The following is a 20,955-nucleotide window of genomic DNA, read 5'->3' as shown; positions in this document are numbered from 1 at the left end:
GCATTGTGTATGGAACTTATGTCTGTGAGAGGAATTATATACTTAACAAAAAAGTGTGAAACAACTGAAATTATGTCTTATATTCTAAGTTCTTCAAAGTAGCCACCTTTTGCTTTGATAACTGCGTTGCACACTCTTGGCATTCTCTTGATGAGCTTCAAGAGGTAGTCACCGGGAATGGTCTTCCAACAATCTTGAAGAAGTTCCCAGAGATGCTTAACACTTGTTGGCCCTTTTGCCTTCACTCTGCGGTTCAGCTCACCCCAAACCATCTCAATTGGGTTCAGGTCTGGTGACTGTGGAGGCCAGGTCATCTGGCGTAGCACCCCATCACTCTCCTTCTTGGTCAAATAACCCTTACACAGCCTGGAGGTGTGTTTGGGGGTCATTGTCCTGTTGAAAAATAAATGATGATCCAACTAAACGCAAACCGGATGGAATAGCATGCCGCTGCAAGATGCTGTGGTAGCCATGCTGGTTCAGTATGCCTTCAATTTTGAATAAATCCCTAACGGTGTCACCAGCAAAGCACCCCCACACCATCACACCGCCTTCTCCATGCTTTACGGTGGGAAGCAGGCATGTAGAGTCCATCCATTCACCTTTTCTGCATGGCACAAAGACACGGTGGTTGGAACCAAAGATCTTAAATTTGGACTCATCAGACCAAAGCACAGATTTCCACTGGTCTAATGTCCATTCCTTGAGTTCTTTAGCCCAAACAAGTCTCTTCTGCTTGTTGCCTGTCCTAAGCAGTGGTTTCATAGCAGCTATTTTACCATGAAGGCTTGCTGCACAAAGTCTCCTCTTAACAGTTGTTGTAGAGATGTGTCTGCTGCTAGAACTCTGTGTGGCATTGACCTGGTCTCTAATCTGAGCTGCTGTTAACCTGCGATTTCTGAGGCTGGTGACTCGGATAAACTTATCCTCAGATGCAGAGGTGACTCTTGGTCTTCCTTTCCTGGGGCGGTCCTCATGTGAGCCAGTTTCTTTGTAGCGCTTGATGGTTTTTGCCACTGCCCTTGGGGACACTTTCAAAGTTTTCCCAATTTTTCGGACTGACTGTCCTTCATTTTGTAAAGTAATGATGGTCATTCGTTTTTCTTTACTTAGCTGCTTTTTTCTTGCCATAATACAAATTCTAACAGTCTATTCAGTAGGACTATTAGCTGTGTATCTACCAGACTTCTGCACAACACAACTGATGGTCCCATCCCCATTTATAAGGCAAGAAATCCCACTTATTAAACCTGACAGGGCACACCTGTGAAGTGAAAACAATTCCCGGTGACTACCTCTTGAAGCTCATCAAGAGAATGCCAAGAGTGTGCAAAGCAGTCATCAAAGCAAAAGGTGGCTACTTTGAAGAACCTAGAATATAAGACATATTTTCAGTTGTTTCATACTTTTTTGTTAAGTATATTCTTCCACATGTGTTAATTCATAGTTTTGATGCCTTCAGTGTGAATGTACAATTTTCATAGTCATGAAAATACAGAAAAATCTGAGGTGTGTCCAAACTTTTGGTCTGTACTGTATATATATATTTTCACAAATATTTGAGCCCATGAATCTATTCTATGTCCATTTTGCAAGCCGGGAAGAAAATCTCGCAGTACGGATGCCATACGGATTACATACGGAGGATGACATGCGTAAAATACGCAGCCAAACCCTGCCTACGGATGACATACGGATCACTGTTTTGGGATCATTCCTGCGTATTACGCCTGTAAAAAATGGACCGTATTTCCCTACGTTGAGTGTGAAACCAGCCTAAGAAAAACAATTGCATCCGAAAAAGACGTTAGTCCACCATTGAGAAGCGGTGTGGAAAAAGAAACCGTTTAACTCATCTTGGTCCCAAGGATTCTTTATTACAGCAGCGCAGCCTGATATCGTGCTATCATCCAAACTAAAAATGCATTTTACATAACGTTAATTTGAACAATTAGTTATTTTCTGATGACATAAGATTATGGCACAGGCACCTGTGATTTCTGACTAGTTGTTTCCTCGCACTTCATGCTGTCATCTTCTTGGCAGGTAAGGTTAAGTTCTGAGAATACAGAAATATAGCAGTAGATTACACAAGAGCTTTATATTATTTAGCTCTGTGCTCTTTCCAGAAAACCTTGGTGAAATATTTGTCCTGATAGCCCAGGCACTGGCATTACTACTGAGCTGTCCCCAACCCCTTCAGCAGTGCACAGACAGCTGGCTGACATTAGGGGGCACTGCGGAGGGCTGGGATGGTCTGGCCGTTTATTTTTGTACAGTACTGTTGTAGTCCTCGGCCCCTACAGCAGTGAACAGATAGCTGGCTGAAATTATTGGACACTGCAGAGGGCTGGCATAGTCTGACCACGTGTTCTTGTACAGTACTGTTGTAGTCCTTGGCCCCTACAGCAGTGCACAGATAGCTGGATGACTTTAGGGGGCACTGCGGAGGAGCGGGATGGTCTGACCGCATGTTCTTGTACAGTATTGTTGTAATACCCGGCCCCTACAGCAGTGCACAGAGAGCTGGCTGACATTAGGGAGCATTGTGGAGGGCATGTATGGTCTGACCACGTGTTCTTGTACAGTATTGTCGTAGTCCCTGGCCCCTACAGCAGCGCACAGACAGCTGGCTGACATTAGGGGGCAGTGATAGTATGTTTTTGTAGAGTACTGTTGTATATAGAGACAATGACGTTCTCCTATGAAGCCTTGGCTACACATGCATGCCAATGTCAGTGCAATATGCAGAGATTGGAGCTTGCTGCAGTTGCAACAGTGGGCTCAATTGCCCAGTATGGTGGGGCTCAGCTCTTGTATCCGCTTCATAAGTGAGGAACAAACATAGGCTGTCCCATTATATCCTGCATTAGAAAGGGGTTAAAGGCCGTCAGTACTAGCCATTTCTATAGGGATTTACTGCTCTGGCTCTGTTTTGAACAGCTGACATGCGCCGCTAACAGCTGACATGCGCCGCCTGTATGCAGCAGAGCCGATCGGGTTATGGCAGCTTCTAATCTCTCATGGAGACTATTGAAGCAAAATAAAGTAAAAGAAAATGTTTTTAAAACTATAAAAAAAAAGAAAAATATATAAAAGTTAAAATCATCGCCCCACTCAAAATAAAACAATAAAAAAAAAAAATACGCATATTTGGTATCGCCTAGTTCAGAATCGTTCGATCTATCAATCGATATTAAAAAAAGAATAAATCTGGATGCTAAACGAGAAAAAAAGTAAAAACGCCAGAATTCCGTTGCAATAACAGGCAATTAAAAGATCTTATCAGCGTCAAAATAGTATCATTAAAAACGTCAGCTCGGCACGCAAAAAATAAACCTTCACCCAGCCCGAGCTCACGAAAAATGGAGACGCTCTGGGTATCGGAAAATGGCACAATTTTTTTTAAGCAAACTTAGGAATTTTTGTCCACCTCTTAGATAAAAAAAAACCTATACATGTTTGGTGTCCATGAACTCGTAATGACCTGGAGAATCATAATGGCAGGTCAGTTTTAGCATTTACTGAACATAATGAAAAAGCAAAACAAAAACCAATTGTGGGATTGCACTTTTTTTGCAATTTCACCGCACTTGGATTTATCCCTTTTCCAGTATGTGATATGTTAAAACCAATGGTGTCGTTCAAAAGTAGAACTCATCCCGCAAAAAACAAGCCCTCACACGGCCAAATTGACGGAAAAATAAAAAAGTTATAGCTCTGGGAAGAAGGGGAGCAAAGAAGGAAAACGCAAAAACGAAAATACCTCCGGTCATGAAGGGGTTAAAAGAGCAAATTGACATTAACCATGTTCAGTGTATTTTGCAGTCAATTCAAGTTCTTCCCTGAGCTATAAAGGAGATAATATATATATTTATTTTGATGGTAATCAAACAATTTTTCCCTTTTCCACCCATTAAAATAACTGAAAACACAGCATCCACTCATCAGCCTATACGCTATATAATGCACATTATGTGGGCTTTCCAAGCATACATATTACTACTTGCATTTATTAGCTAGGAAAAAGCAGGATCAACTAATCCCAGCTAGAAAACACTCATACAGTACAACTACCCGACACCTTCGTAATAGCGCAGACGCCATGACATTCATCCATTTTGCACTTCTTACCGTCAACCTTCAAATCTGCGATGTCATTTTTCTCCAAATCAACCGAATAATCACAAAGCGTCTCGTCCTTTACGAAGGTAAAAAGAAAAAAGAGCAAGTTTATTCTTCCTGCAACAGATTTCATTTGGCTTTTATTGATTTCGGTTTTTTTTTTGGTTTAGTAGAACGGAATAAGCTTGAGGAATCTAATTTCAGGACATTGCCTGGAAGATAATAACCAGGTTTCACTATTTAATTCACAGAAATGCAGCCTTCAATAAATGTGAAGCTCAATTAAAATACAATTGTCTATTAATAAAAGCCAAATCACCACAGTTCTGATTAAATAAAAAAAAAATCATCAGAAAAATAATACTCTCGGGCTACGTTTCATCAAGACGGGTGGGCCTTTTTTTGCTGCATCTTCTGGATGCAAACAAATCTACTCCACTTGGGGACTAGAGTACATCTCTGGTGTAAGCTCCTGCTGAAGCTCAGCTATTCAAAAAGGTGTAACAATCCCAAACCGATACCTACCCTGGTTTCACTTAAAGCTTCCTCTGGAGTTTCATCCACATCCATCTCGGTGGTTCCTAGGGGGGTTTTGATTTCTGCATTCCTTAGTATGTTCTTTTCAATGTTCTCTATCCTGTCTTTTTCAGTAGTAACTCTTACTTTTAAGGTATGAAAAGGTGTAGCCACCTCGCCCACATTCAGGTACATGGGTTCCCCCTCAAACATCATACCATCACAGGTCCCTTCTTTGAAGCCCGGAGGCTGATAATCTAATGGGGTAACTGAAATTAAGGGGAAAAAAAAATCAAATGTAACCGAAATTCACATTTAAACAATATTTGGCAGATAAATAAAGGTTTTCTCCACGAATAAAATAAATAAATATTCTTAAAAAACAAGCAGAAATTGGCCATATAACCCTTTCGTGACCAGATATCGTTAATTTACGTCATATGGGTGAGGCAGATGTACAGTATGGATCAGGATCAGGAACTTCGGTATAGCCGGTATCTGCCAGCAACAGCAGCAAACAGAGTTTGCTCATATCGCTGTTGTACAACTATATATGTGCCGCTGTCAATCACTCATAGTGGCATTTACATGATGACCACGGAGAATTGATGGTTTGTCACGCCGGACGGAGGCTTGCTGAACACTCAGGCAACTGCCATATTGGCCCTTCTCTGAGGCTCAGCTACACATTGTTGTACTGCAAGATAGCATAAGCAATCAAACGTTCGCAGGTTGACGTTCCCTGAGGGGACTAAAAAATAAAGTAAAAGAAAAAAAAAAATATATATATATATACTGTATAAATATCTATCTTTGTTATATATCTTGAAATGCAAGAATGACTTTTATATTGGTCACGGATCTCCCCACAAAAATACAATAAAAAGAGATAAAATAGTTGTATGTACGTTAAAATGGTATCAATAAAAATGACAGCTCAGCGCATAAAAACAAGCACTTGTGAAGCTCCATTAACAATTAAATGTTATGGGTCTCAGAAAATGGAGACATAAGGTAAGTTTTCTTTGTTACAAAGTTAAAATTTTTGATCACTAAAATATATAAAAGACCCTTAAAAGTTAGGCTGCAGTCACACTAGCAGTATTTGGTCAGTATTTTACATCAGTATTTGTAATCCAAAACCAGGAGTGGAACATATAGAGGAAAAGTATAATATAAACATATGCACCACTTCTGCATTTATCACCCACTCCTGGTTTTGACTTACAAATACTGATGTAAAATACTGACCAAATACTGCTAGTGTGACGGCAGCCTTAGTATTTGGTCAGTATTTTACATCAGTATCAGAGACTTTCGTCCCCATGTGAACTTAATTCATTACTAACATTTACCTTCGTCGTAATAAAATAGCTTCATGGTCAGACAGACGTCATTTGGCAGAGGACCCAAATTCTGCATCAATATGTACAGCTTGCGGACCAGCAAGATACTGGACTTCTTTATATCTGTGCAAGGAGAAACAATGCTTCCTTTGTTGCTGTGGGTAAAAAGGATGATACGAGTCACTGAGCAGCCAGGTTTATTACATGAAAATGCATGACATATGTAAAAAAAATTACAAAGTTAAAGCAAAGTCGCATCCAACACGTGTTGTCCGGGAGCCACATATACACGTATCAGGCTGCTGCGGACTTCCAGCTCTGTTTCTGGAGACTGAATGTAAAGTCATGTAAAAATGTAGCATAACTCTTGAAGACTATTAGTGAAATACTAAAAAGTCACCCTCGGTAATCCATAGTGTGTACAACAACACATTTCCCAAAAAAAGCATCTTTAGAAAAAAAATAAAAAATGTAAGCACTCTTCTTACTTAAACCCCTACTGTCCTTTTCCCTTGCTGTCTCCTGAGGATCCAAGCCATTTCCATATCATGTGCCCGGACCCGGGGTCCTTGACACATCTAACCACTCCTGTGGTCCCCTTATTATTAGCCCAAAACCCCATATAGCTGCTAGGCATAAACCCCCCAGATGACATGAAACTGTATCTCGAGTCGCCTCATACAGACGATCATATAATCGATCCGTGTGGAAAACTATTAGCAAACAGACAGCATGTTGTGTCTAAGGCCGGCGTCACACTCAGCGTATAAAAATACGGTCCGTAATTTACGGCCGTAATACGCAGAAAAGTCCCTAAAATAGTGGTCCGCATCTCCTCCATAGGCAGGGTGTGTCAGCGTATTTTGCGCATGACATCCTCCATATGTAATCCGTATGGCATCCGTACTGCGAGATTTTCTCGCAGGCTTGCAAAACCGACATACGGACAATGGATCCATGTGCTCCCAAAAACATAAAAACATATATACTGTCTATATATATATATATATATATATATATATATATGTCAGTGAGACACACACATATATATATATATATATATAAGCGCTGTCCCCCCCACTGGTGCTGAAGCGATTCATATCTTCCCTGCAGCAGCGTTTGCCGTAGAGAAGATATGAATAATAGTGTTTTAAAATAAAGATCTATGTGCCCCCCGCCCTCCTACCCCCCCCCCCCCTTCCCCCGCTGTTCTGAAAATACTCACCCGGCTCGCTCCCTCGCCGGCGCTGCTTCCTCTCCTGGCCGCATCTTCTCCTGTATGCGGTTACGTGGGGCCGCTCATTTACAGTAATGAATATGCGGCTCCACCTCCCATAGGGGTGGAGCCGCATATTCATGACTGTAATCGGCGGCCCCACGTGACCGCATACAGGAGAAGATGCGGCCAGAACAGGAAGAAGCGACAGCCAACAAGGGAGCCGGGTGAGTATTTTCAGAACAAACGCTGCTGCAGGGAAGATATGAATCGCGGCTTCAGCACCAGATGCTGGTACGTGTGGTACCCAGCACGGTGCGTGTGGTACCCAGTGGGCACACGGGCGGCACACGTGTGCCGCTCATGTGCCACACTGATGTGCCCCAAAAACTAATAATTCCGGTACCGATTTTTTCCGGTACCGGAATTATCTGGACGTGTGAGACTGCCCTTAAACAAAGTCTATTATAAATGGTAATACATAACAAGTCCCACTACGGGCCCTTTGATAAGTGTAGATCTACAACAGTATACAGGACTGGACCTCACCCATATTAGTCGTGGTGTGTATGTGGCAGCGCCAGCACCTACGCGCGTTTAGAATAGGCTTCTTCGGGGGGCTGTCAGTGTGATTTTACTGTACACCACACTGAGTTGCTGGCTTTTCTCTCTAACACCGCTGCGTATTTCTCGCAAGTCACACTGCTGGTCCGTGTGTAATCCGTATTTTTCTCGCCCCCATAGACTTTCATTGGCGTATTTATTGCGCAATACGGTGACAAACGCAGCATGCTGCGATTTTCTACGGCCGTAGAAGACCGTATAATACGGAGCTGGGGCATAGAGAAGCATTGTACCATATGCAATCCGTATTTTCAGCACTTCTCTTACGTCCGTAAAACACGGTAGTGTGACGCCGGCCTAAGGCTACTTTCACACTTCTGTCGGTACGGGCCTGTCGCAATGCGTCGGGCCAACGTACCGACGGACGTTGTGAAATTACTGCACGACGTGGGCAGCGGATGCAGTTTTTCAACGCATCCGCTGCCCATTCTGCAGTCAGGGGAGGAGGGGGCGGAGTTTCGGCCGCGCATGCGCGGTCGAAAATGGCGGACGCGATGCATAAAAAAAGTTACATTGAACTTTTTTTGTGTGTCGCGTCCGCCAAAACATGACGGATCCGTCGCACGACGGATGCGACGTGTATCCATCCGTCTCGATCCGTCACTAATACAAGTCTATGGGCAAAAAACGCATCCTGCAAGCACATTTCCAGGATCCGTTTTTTGCCCAAACCGACGGAGGACAAAAGATAGAAGTGAGAAAGTAGCCTAAAAAACAATATCAGCATTAGGAAAGCCATACCTAGTGAAGTCCATGATGGGCCCGCTAGAGGTGTACTTAAACTTGAACTGATAGCACTCTGTAATAGTCTAAAACACACAGAAATACACAATTAATGAACACTGTCTTCATTTTATCATTTTACCTTCCAAGTCACATTAGTGTTTTTTCAGACATACAGTAGCAGTCATTTTGCTGTTTTGCAGCAAACATAAAAAAGAACAAAATTGCGACTGCTTTATCTACGGTATGTTAGGAGGCAGTGAGACCAGGGCCAGCTCCAGGTTTTCGTGGGCGCCGGGAGAAAGAGTCTCAGTGGGCCCCTTTAACACTTACCACGATTCATGATGCACAGATACGGCAGAGAAATATACTGTAGGTATAGTACAATGCCAAAGATTTCAGTCACTTCTTACAAAACCTGAGTGATATCTACTGTAAATTCTACAATAGCTCAGAAACCGGACAGTATAGTCCTCCATACAGTATTATAGGCACCACATAGTGCACCATACAGAATAATGAGCCCCATACATTGCTCCATACAGTATTATGGGCACCACATAGTGCTCCATACAGAATAATGAGCCCCATACATTGCTCCATATAGTATTATGGGTACCACATAGTGGTCCATACAGTATTATGGGCACCACATAGTGCTCCATTCAGAATAATGAGCCCCATATAGTGCTCCATACAGTTTTATGAGCACCATATAGTGCCCCATATATTCCTCCATACAGTGTTATGGGCACCACACAGTGCTCCGCACACTGTAATGAGCCCCATATATTACTCCATACAGTATTATGCGCACCACATATTGCTCCATACAGAATAATGAGCCCCATATATTGCTTCATACAGTATTATGGGCACAAAATAGAGCTCCATTCAAAATAATGAGCTCTATATATTGCTTCATACAGTATTATGAACACCACATATTGCCCCATACAGAATAATGAGCCCCATATATTGCTCCATACAATATTATGAGCACCACATAGTGCTCCATACAGTATAATGGGTCCAATACAATGCTCCATACAGTATTATGAGCACCACATAGTCATCTATACAGTATTATGGGCAACACATATTGCTCCATACAGAATAATGAGCACCCTATCATATTCCTCCATACAGTATTATGGACACCACATAGAGCTCCATACAGTATAATGGGCCCCATATATTGCTCCATACAGTATTATGGGCACCATAGTGCTCCATACGGTATTATGGGCACCATATAGTGCTCAACACAGAATAATGAGCACCATATACTGCTCCATACAGTGTTATGGGCACCACATAAACCTCCATACAGTATTATGGGCACCACATAGTTCTCCATACAGAATAATGAGACTCATATATTGCTCCGTACAGTATTATGGGTACCACATAGTGCTCAATACAGTTTTATGAGCACCACATAGTGCTCCATACAGAACAATAAGCCCCATATATTTCTCCATACAGTATTATGGGCACCACACAGTGCTCCATACACTATAATGAGCCCCATATATTGCTCCATACAGTATTATGGGCACAAAAAATAGCTCCAATTAAAATAATGAACTCTATATATTGCTTCATAAAGTATTATGGGCACAAAATAGAGCTCTATTCATAATAATGAGCTCTCTATATTGCTTCATACAGTATTATGGACACCACATATTACTCCATACAGAATAATGAGCCCCTTATATTGCTCCATATAGTATTATGGGCACCATATAGTCCTCCATACAGTATTATGGGCACCACATAGTGCTGCATACAGTATTATGGGCACCACATAGTGCTCCTTACAGAATAATGAGCCCCATACATTGCTCCATACAGTATTATGGGCACCACATAGTCCTCCATACAGTATTATGGGCACCACGTAGTGCTCCATACAGAATAATGAGCAACATACATTGCTCCATACAGTATTATGGGTACCACATAGTCCTCCATACAGAAAAACGAGCCCCATATAATGCTCCATACATAATGGGACTCATGTAATGCTCCATACAGTATATGATGGGCCCCATATATAATGCTCCACACATAATGGACATCACATAGTGCTCCACACAGAATAATGAGCGCCATATACTGTTCCATACAGCATTATGGGCACCACATAGTGCTCCATACAGAATAATGAGATTCATATATTGCTCCATACAGTATTATGGGTACCACATAGTGCTCCATACAGTATTATGGGCACCACAGAGTGTTCCATACAGAATAATGAGCCCCATATAGTGCTCCATACAGTTTTATGAGCACCACATAGTGCTCCACACAGAACAATAAGCCCCATATATTTCTCCATACATTATTATGGGCACCACACAGTGCTCCATACACTATAATGAGTCCCATATATTACTCCATACAGTATTATGGGCACCACATAGTGCTCCATACAGAATAATGAGCCCCATATATTGCTCCATACAATATTATGGGTACCACATAGTGCTCCATACAGAATAATGAGCCCCATATATTGCTTCATGCAGTATTATTGGCACAAAATAGAGCTCCATTCAAAATAATGAGCTCTATATACAGGTCCTTCTCAAAAAATTAGCATATAGTGTTAAATTTCATTATTTACCATAATGTAATGATTACAATTAAACTTTCATATATTATAGATTCATTATCCACCAACTGAAATTTGTCAGGTCTTTTATTGTTTTAATACTGATGATTTTGGCATACAACTCCTGATAACCCAAAAAACCTGTCTCAATAAATTAGCATATCAAGAAAAGGTTCTCTAAACGACCTATTACCCTAATCTTCTGAATCAACTAATTAACTCTAAACACATGCAAAAGATACCTGAGGCTTTTATAAACTCCCTGCCTGGTTCATTACTCAAAACCCCCATCATGGGTAAGACTAGCGACCTGACAGATGTCAAGAAGGCCATCATTGACACCCTCAAGCAAGAGGGTAAGACCCAGAAAGAAATTTCTCAACAAATAGGCTGTTCCCAGAGTGCTGTATCAAGGCACCTCAATGGTAAGTCTGTTGGAAGGAAACAATGTGGCAGAAAACGCTGTACAACGAGAAGAGGAGACCGGACCCTGAGGAAGATTGTGGAGAAGGACCGATTCCAGACCTTGGGGAACCTGAGGAAGCAGTGGACTGAGTCTGGTGTGGAAACATCCAGAGCCACCCTGCACAGGCGTGTGCAGGAAATGGGCTACAGGTGCCGCATTCCCCAGGTAAAGACACTTTTGAACCATAAACAGCGGCAGAGGCGCCTGACCTGGGCTCCAGAGAAGCAGCACTGGACTGTTGCTAAGTGGTCCCAAGTACTTTTTTCTGATGAAAGCAAATTTTGCATGTCATTCGGAAATCAAGGTGCCAGAGTCTGGAGGAAGACTGGGGAGAAGGAAATGCCAAAATGCCTGAAGTCCAGTGTCAAGTACCCACAGTCAGTGATGGTGTGGGGTGCCATGTCAGCTGCTGGTGTTGGTCCACTGTGTTTCATCAAGGGCAGGGTCAATGCAGCTAGCTATCAGGAGATTTTGGAGCACTTCATGCTTCCATCGGCTGAAATGCTTTATGGAGATGAAGATTTCATTTTTCAGCACGACCTGGCACCTGCTCACAGTGCCAAAACCACTGGTAAATGGTTTACTGACCATGGTATTACTGTGCTCAATTGGCCTGCCAACTCTCCTGACCTGAACCCCATAGAGAATCTGTGGGATATTGTGAAGAGAAAGTTGAGAGACGCAAGACCCAACACTCTGGATGAGCTTAAGGCCGCAATTGAAGCATCCTGGGCCTCCATAACATCTCAGCAGTGTCACAGGCTGATTGCCTCCATGCCACGCCGCATTGAAGCAGTCATTTCTGCCAAAGGATTCCCGACCAAGTATTGAGTGCATAACTGAACATTATTATTTGATGGTTTTTTTGTTTGTTATTAAAAAACACTTTTATTTGATTGGATGGGTGAAATATGCTAATTTATTGAGACAGGTTTTTTGGGTTATCAGGAGTTGTATGCCAAAATCATCAGTATTAAAACAATAAAAGACCTGACAAATTTCAGTTGGTGGATAATGAATCTATAATATATGAAAGTTTAATTGTAATCATTACATTATGGTAAATAATGAAATTTAACACTATATGCTAATTTTTTGAGAAGGACCTGTATTGCTTCATACAGTATTATGAACACCACATATTGCCCCATACAGAATAATTAGCCCCATATATTGCTCCATACAAATATTATGGGCACCACATAGTGCTCCATACAGTATAATGGGTCCAATACAATGCTCCATACAGTATTATGGGCACCACATAGTCCTCTATACAGTATTATGGGCAACACATATTGCTCCATACAGAAAAATGAGCATGCTATTATATTCCTCCATACAGTATTATGGACACAACATAGAGCTCCATACAGTATAATGAGCCCCATATATTGCTCCATACAGTGTTATGGGCACCACAAGTACCATAGTGCTCCATACGGTATTATGGGTACCATATAGTGCTCAACACAGAATAATGAGCACCATATACTGCTCCATACAGTGTTATGGGCACCACATAAACCTCCATACAGTATTATGGGCACCACATAGCACTCCATACAGAATAATGAGACTCATATATTGCTCCGTACAGTATTATGGGTACCACATAGTTCTCCATACAGTTTTATGAGCACCACATAGTGCTCCATACAGAACTATAAGCCCCATATATTTCTCCATACAGTATTATGGGCACCACACAGTGCTCCATACACTATAATGAGCCCCACATATTGCTCCATACAGTATTATGGGCACAAAATAGAGCTCCAATCAAAATAATGAGCTCTATATATTGCTTCATACAGTATTATGGACACAAAATAGAGCTCCATTCAAAATAATGAGCTCTATATATTGCTTGATACAGTATTATGGACACCACATATTACTCCATACAGAATAATGAGCCCCTTATAATGCTCCATACAATATTATGGGCACCATATAGTCCTCCATACAGTGTTATGGGCACAACATAGTGCTCCGTACAGTATAATGAGCCCAATACAATGCTCCATACGGTATCATGGGCACAAAATAGAGCTCCATTCAAAATAATGAGCTCTACATATTGCTTCATACAGTATTATGGACCCCACATATTGCTCCATACAGGACAATAAGCCCCATATATTTCTCCATATAGTATTATGGGCACCACACAGTGCTCCATACACTATAATGAGCCCCATATATTGCTCCATACAGTATTATGGGCACCACATTTTGCTCCATACAGAATAATGAGCCCCATATATTGCTTCATACAGTATTATGGGCAGCACAGTCCTCCATACAGTATTATGGGCACCAGATAGTTTTTTACAGCATTATGGGCACCACATAGTGCTCAATGTAGAATAACAAGCACCATATATTGCTTCATAGAGTATTATGGGCACCACATAGTGCTCAATACAGAATAATAAGCCCCATATATTATTCCATGCAGTATTATGGACTCCACATAGAGCTCCATACAGTATAATAAGCCCCATGTATTGCTCCATACAGTATTATGGGCACCACATAGTCCTCTATACAGTATTATGGGCAACACATATTGCTCCATACAGAAAAATGAGCACCCTATTATATTCCTCCATACAGTATTATGGACACAACATAGAGCTCCATACAGTATAATGAGCCCCATATATTGCTCCATGCAGTGTTATGGGCACCACAAGTACCATAGTGCTCCATACGGTATTATGGGTACCATATAGTGCTCAACACAGAATAATGAGCACCATATACTGCTCCATACAGTGTTATGGGCACCACATAAACCTCCATACAGTATTATGGGCACCACATAGCACTCCATACAGAACAATGAGACTCATATATTGCTCCATACAGTATTATGGGTACCACATAATTCTCCAAACAGAATAGTGAGCCCCATAAATTGCTCCATAAAGTATTATGGGCATCACATAGAGCTCCATACAAAATAATGAGCCCTATATATTGCTTCATACAGTATTATGGACACCACATATTTCTCCATACAGGATAATGAGCCCCATATTTTGTTCCATACAGTATTATGGGCACCATACAGAGCTCCATACAGTAGGAACACCATATATTGCTTCATACAGTATTATAGGCACCTCATAAAGTTCCATACAGAATAATGAGCCCCAAATATTGCTCCATACAGTGTTATGGACACCACATAATGCTCCATACAGAATAATGAGCCCCATGTATTGCTCCATACATAATGGGCCCCATATAATTATCCATACATAATGGGACTCATGTAATGCTCCATACAGTATATGATGGGCCCCATATATAATGCTCCACACATAATGGACTCCATATAATGCTCCATACAGTATATGATCGGCACCATATATTGCTCCATATATAATGAGACCCATATAATGCTCCATACAGTATATGAAAGGGCCCAATATAATGTTCCATACAGAATGGGCCCCATATACTGTTCCAAACATTTAAAAAAAAAAATGAAATACTCACCTCTCTTCGCTGGCCGCGGGTCCGGACTCCTCAGCGTCGCCGTCTTCAGGCTCTCTGTACTGTGACTGTTCAGAGCAGAGAGCGCAGTGTAGTGACGTAATTGTGCCCTCTGATCTGAAACATCAGAGTCAGAAGACACCTCAGTTGCGGAGGAACAGGAGAGGTAAATATTGCAAGCACTTGGGCCCTGGGCAAGCGGGGTGGGGCCCACTCGCAGGAGCTGGCACCGGACCCGCATAGTGCACTGGCATCCCCGACGGCAAGTGGGTCCTCCCCGCCTGCTCAGTGCCCCTGCACATGCCTGGGTACACTGGGTGAGACGGTCATATAACACAGACGACTATCACATCGCAATGCTCGGACTGGCCAGAAGCTCTCCTGATCCGAGTCTGACAGATTCATGTACTCCTATGCAGCTGTCATACTAGGGTCAGGAGAGCCGCGAGTCAGTCCGATCAGTCCGATGTGATAGTCGTCCGTGTTATTCTGCCGTCTTACTGCACCCTAATACAAAGCCTTTGACAATTCTTTATTTCAGTGCTCCCTCCATCAGGGATCGGGGACAGCGTGAAAGTCCCACTGCTGGAAAACCTGCCAATGCCAATCATATACTATGGCTGTTGGTGTGTACACCTTGTAACAGTGCAGCTCTCCACTGTCACTGATGGAGAATGACGAGCCACTTAACCCACTACAAAAAAAAAATATTTATTTTTGTATCCGTCGTTCTCATTAGCACCATTTTGGGGGCACAACGTTTTGCTTATTTTTTACCTATGTGATGAAGTGTAAGTGCATTACAATTCTTTTTCTCCATTCCTCTTTTGGCCCATGTGACCTGGAAACATGGGGGTTTGCGTATCATCCAGGAGCAGCTTTTTTAAAGGGGCTGTCCAAGACTTTAGCAATGATGGCCTGTCCTTAGGATAGGTCACCAATGTCTGATCGGTGGGGCACCTCCACCAATCAGCTGCTCCCGATGTTGGCAACAGTTGGAACTTCTCAGCATAGCTCCGTCAACAGCATGGTGACCACAACTGGTTACTGCACATCTGCTCTGTATTGATTTGAAGGGTGGATGTGCAGTACCCTGCTACCGCCACTACACAGTAGGCGGAGTTGTGCAGATACCGGGAACTGCTGAGTGGTAGAGGTGCCCCACTGATAAGACATTTATGACCTGTCCTAAGGACAGGCCATCATTGTTAGCCTCTTAACTATGAGTTTATGGAGTCTAGACTTACATTAGGGAGGCATCTGCCTCTTTGCACAGTAGGTGCTGTGTGAGCCAACTAAGGCTACTTTCACACTTGCGTTGTTTGGCCTCCGTCGCAATGCGTCATTTTGGAGTAAAAAAAAACGCATCCAGCAAATGTGCTCGCAGGATGCGTTTTTTTCCCATAGACTTGTATTGCCGACGGATCGTGACGTATGGCCATACATCACGTCCATCGTGCACTGCATTCGTCGTGTTTTGCGGACCTTTGTCATGAAAAAACATTCAAGGGAACGTTTTTTCATACGTCGCATCCGCCATTTTCTACCGTGCATGCGCGGCCGGAACTCCGCCCCCTCCTCCCCAGAACTTTACAATGGGCAGCGGATGCGTTGAAAAACTGCATCCGCTGCCCACGTTGTGCCGAATTTTCACAACGTCCGTCGGTACGTCGCGCTGACGCTTAGCGACGGCCGCGTACCGACGCAAGTGTGAAAGAAGCCTAATAGCAGTCACGCGGTTCAGAAGGAGACTGGAGCTGCGCTGGAAACGGGAGAAGACGGCAATCAGTAGTGCACTTACACATCAGTGCATAGTTATTAAGATACAGGAAAGAAATATATCTTGGTACCGTGTTAGCCAGTGGATAGAAAAATAATCTTCAGAATTTGTTTTAGTCTTTGCCTGATGAAGAGACCTGTGTAGTCTCGAAAGCTTGCAATTTGTTACCATCTTTTCAGTTAGCCATTAAAAGGTATCAACCACTGAGGACTCTCAATTCTAAATATTTAGTTATTAAGAGGGATTTTAATGAGGATTCTTCTTTAAGTGAAGTCAGGGAGATCCAGTGCATTTCAATGAATCTTTTCCATTGTTCTGCACAACTCTTTACACATTGGAGAAGCAGAGCCAAAGCTGTATGGTAAGTGCTGACAATACCCACCTGAGGATCTTCAATGTTAGTATATAGCTGAAAAATGCAATAAAAACGCACATTTTAGTACTGCTGACTGCAAAACATTTCAGAAAACCATGAGAAATCATAAACAGGTGCAATAATCCAGAACAAGTGTGGGTAGTAGTAGTAGTATGCCCTCTTCTCCGGACATCAGATCTGTACCTTATATATATATATACAGTATTTCCATACACACAATTTTTATAAATATTATTATTTTTTTAGGGCTACTTCAAAAATGTAATTTGGCTTTATTCCACACAATACCAAGGTATAACAGAAGCAAAAAAAATAGTGTCACCTCTACATGTTATATTATTATATTCTGGGCTTGTCCACTCTTGATTTAACCCTTAAGTTACTGGTTCTAGTATAAAATGGCAATTCTGAGGCAAAAAAACACGCAAAACAAAAACAAGTTGCAATACTTACTGCCAATACCACCATTCTTAGCTGTACAAAGCAATAAGATCAGAATGATATGTTACTAAATTGTGTTACTATACTATATTACTACATTAGAAAATCATGCATGTACAGTATGTTCTAGTAGCCCAGCCAGCATGGCCGGTAACGCTTAGACTCTGAAGCCTGGGAAGACATCCATAAGACTCATCTTCCTAATGCGTAAAGAGTGCCCCACCAATGTACAGTATGCACCTGTTGTGATCCAGTAGCACAACTTGTTGCAAAATATCTAGCAAGGGCCCCAACTATGGCACATCTTTACCAGTAATAGTCTGCTCATATGGGCCCCTTGGCTCCAGGGTTCAGGTGCGATTGCCCCTTGTTAGGTGATTGTGTTCTACCAATCGCCATGGAGAGGGCAGAGCTCGTCATATTTCTGATTTGTTTCCTATACTGATATCAATACTTACATACTTTTTCTGTAAGGCATCGTAACACCCCAGCATCCTGCAACAAAAGGTGAAATTTAACAAAAATGCGTGTAGCATTACTGTTACTCAAGTCTGGCCTTATAAGCTTCAAGCAGCTGCTAGGGATAAAATTGAGCATTACAAAGAAAGCAAGGCAGTGTTCACACTGCAGAAGTATATAGGCACAGGGTGGAAAACGCCGTGCATCTGCAACACATAGCTTAATACATGGTCACATTGAGTTTGCCAGAGCAGAATTTGTTGAATGCAGGAGAGCCCCCTATCGCATCCTTTGCTGATATGATGCGCTTGGGGTCTTCCAATGGATCAATCTACGTTAAAAAAACAAAACAAAGATTGTCAGCCCCATCTGATGCATTTTAGCAGACTATGCAATAGGTATGATAATGTATTAAGCTAAAGGACATCAATTTTGGCCTGGGGCTTTCTCTGCAGGGGCCATGTCTGTCAGGGCCAGGACACGGGCCTTATACAATTAGCACCTGGTACACGGTCTGTCAGGGCCAAATTAAGGACTGGGGGCCTTGTCCACTGAGGCTGTGATAGGAGCCTTGGGGACGGAGGCCTTCTCAACCGAGGACGGGTCAGAGGCCCTGTCTGCTTGGGTCAGGAGACTTGCATGTGGAAGTCATGAGTCGTTTATAAACTGCCTACTCCCTGCTGCAAATGATGGTAGCCACCAAAAGTCTCTGAATGACCCTCACTGGGGGTAAAATGATGGTTTTCAGCAGCCAAAACCTTGTCCACCCAGGGATTTCAATGGCTGGCAGCAGGTATGCGGGGTTTCAGCTGCATTCATTTCATCTTAAATATGTGTTACCTATTTAATAGGAGACCTTTTTGGTGAGAAGAACCACGTGATCCAGATCACCAAAAAGAGCTGGACTGCCCACCACTAGTGTGTGGGGACTGGGCAGGGGCCTTGTCTGTGAGAGTCTGGATAGCGGCCTTGTCTGTGAGGGCCGGGAGAGAGGCCTTGTCTGTGAGTTTCGGGATGGGGACCTTATCTGTGAAGGTCAGAACGGGGCCTTGCCTGTGAGGGTCGGGACAGAGGCCTTGTCTGTGAGGGTCGGGATGGAGGCCTTGTCTGTGCGGGTAGGGACGGGGACCTTGTCTGAGAGAGTCAGAACAGGGCCTTGTCTGTGAGGGTCGGGAAAGAGGCCTTGTCTGTGAGCGTCGGGACGAGGACCTTGTCTGTGATGGTCAGAAAAGGCCCTTGTCTGTGAAGGTCGGGATGGGGGCCTTGCGGGTGAGGGTTGAGATGGGGACCTTGTCTGTGAGGGTCAGGACAGAGGTCTTGTCTATGAGGGTCGGGATGAGGGCCTTGTCAGTGAGGGTCGGGGTGGGGACATTGTCTGTGAGGGTCAGAACAGGCACTTGTCTGTGAGGGTCAGGACAGAGGCCTTGTCTGTGAGGGTTGAGCTGGAGACCTTGTCTGTAAGGGTCAGAACAGGCACTTGTCTGTGAGGGTCAGGACAGAGGCCTTGTCTGTGAGGGTCAGGACAGAGGCCTTGTCTGTGAGGGTCGGGACAGAGGCCTTGTCTGTGCGGGTAGGGACAGGGGCCTTGCCTGTGGGGGTTGGGAAGCGGGCCCTGTCTGTCAGGGTCAAGACGGGGCCTTACCTGTGAGGGTCGGGAAGGTCTTCTCCACCAGGGCTGCGAAGAGGGCATGCCGCACTTGAAACTTATCCATAATTAATTTTTTAGGTGCATATTAAGCAATGTCTTTCTGTCAATTTCATCTTTGGCTTGTCTTGTCTGAGTGGTTTGTTCATTAACCGAAGTTGCAAAAGATGACAAAATGCGGGGGCCCGGCTTTTATATGCCGGAGGCCCCCTGACGGGCCGGCCAAGTTGTTATTGTTTTCCTGCCCCTGTTCTCCGGAATGCACGGAAAGGGTTAACAATTCAGTGGTTTCCTCCCCCCTCCGGCTGTGTGTGCGTCACTTCCGGTGCCAGTTTAAGCGGAGTCAGCTGGCAGCGTGCGAGGTGGTGCCTGAGGCGATTCCGGACGCTTTCAATATAGGATTGATTTAGCTGTCCGCCCACCCTCCCAAGGTTTTTTCATTCAAGGGATGAAATGGTTGAATTTGTTTAGTGAGTTATAGAAGTTATGAAGTCGCAGTGTTTGTCGGAAGAGTAAGTTGGGTAACATGTGCCGGTAGTCCGGTGGCATATCCCCACAACTTCCGATGGTAAACAGGGTTGTTGAAGATTTAAGATGATAGATGTTTTTATGGTACTCTCCAAATAAAAGTTATGAATCAATTTTGTGTGTTTTCTTTCCGGGTGTCGGGGGAATAGGGGAGAAATGTTAAGGTAAGGGCAGTCTTGATATTCAGTGCATTAATTAAGAAAGTAAGACCCATTCTGACCCGAAATGTTAAAAACATGTTCTTTTCTTTTCCAGGCATGACGGAGACTGGTATTATTTTAATGTTGATTTCTGGAGAGCAATTTTCAATTAAAAAGACTAACTCTAAAAATATCATCAAAATGATTCTATATATGTAGGGTTCCAAGATTTTTTAAAATCTACTTTATTAGGTGTTTAGTACATCTATTAGGGGGAAAATATTGAACAAAATGAAAATCACTATGTTTTTTTTGCTTTTAAGTTCTGAAATCCTGTTTCTTGTATATCTCACCATTTCACAAGCTGAGTGGAGCCAGGGCAGCTTTTATCTTCCCTCAAGATCTTCACACATATGTCTGGAAGAGCAGAAGAA

At 43.0% G+C, this 20,955-nt stretch overlaps 1 protein-coding gene across 2 annotated transcripts in view; it reads right to left on the bottom strand.

Moving 5' to 3' along the window:
* Positions 1-20,955, bottom strand: part of HORMAD1 (HORMA domain containing 1) — a 206,266-nt gene that overhangs the window by 64,996 nt on the left and 120,315 nt on the right. For both annotated transcript variants that reach the window (XM_069726982.1, XM_069726974.1), the window contains exons 4-12: positions 20,875-20,938; positions 18,208-18,244; positions 17,762-17,782; positions 17,315-17,341; positions 8,569-8,636; positions 5,997-6,142; positions 4,651-4,910; positions 4,135-4,201; positions 1,992-2,059 (exon numbers count right to left, since the gene is read on the bottom strand). In XM_069726982.1, coding sequence (XP_069583083.1) covers positions 1,992-2,059; positions 4,135-4,201; positions 4,651-4,910; positions 5,997-6,142; positions 8,569-8,636; positions 17,315-17,341; positions 17,762-17,782; positions 18,208-18,244; positions 20,875-20,938 — 758 coding nt within the window. The remainder of the gene's footprint in view (positions 1-1,991; positions 2,060-4,134; positions 4,202-4,650; positions 4,911-5,996; positions 6,143-8,568; positions 8,637-17,314; positions 17,342-17,761; positions 17,783-18,207; positions 18,245-20,874; positions 20,939-20,955) is intronic.

This window comes from Ranitomeya imitator, chromosome 1 (assembly GCF_032444005.1).
Source record: "Ranitomeya imitator isolate aRanImi1 chromosome 1, aRanImi1.pri, whole genome shotgun sequence".
Lineage (NCBI taxonomy): Eukaryota > Metazoa > Chordata > Amphibia > Anura > Dendrobatidae > Ranitomeya > Ranitomeya imitator.
Note: the sequence above shows the minus strand (reverse complement) of the source record. Positions and strands in the feature narration are given on the sequence as shown.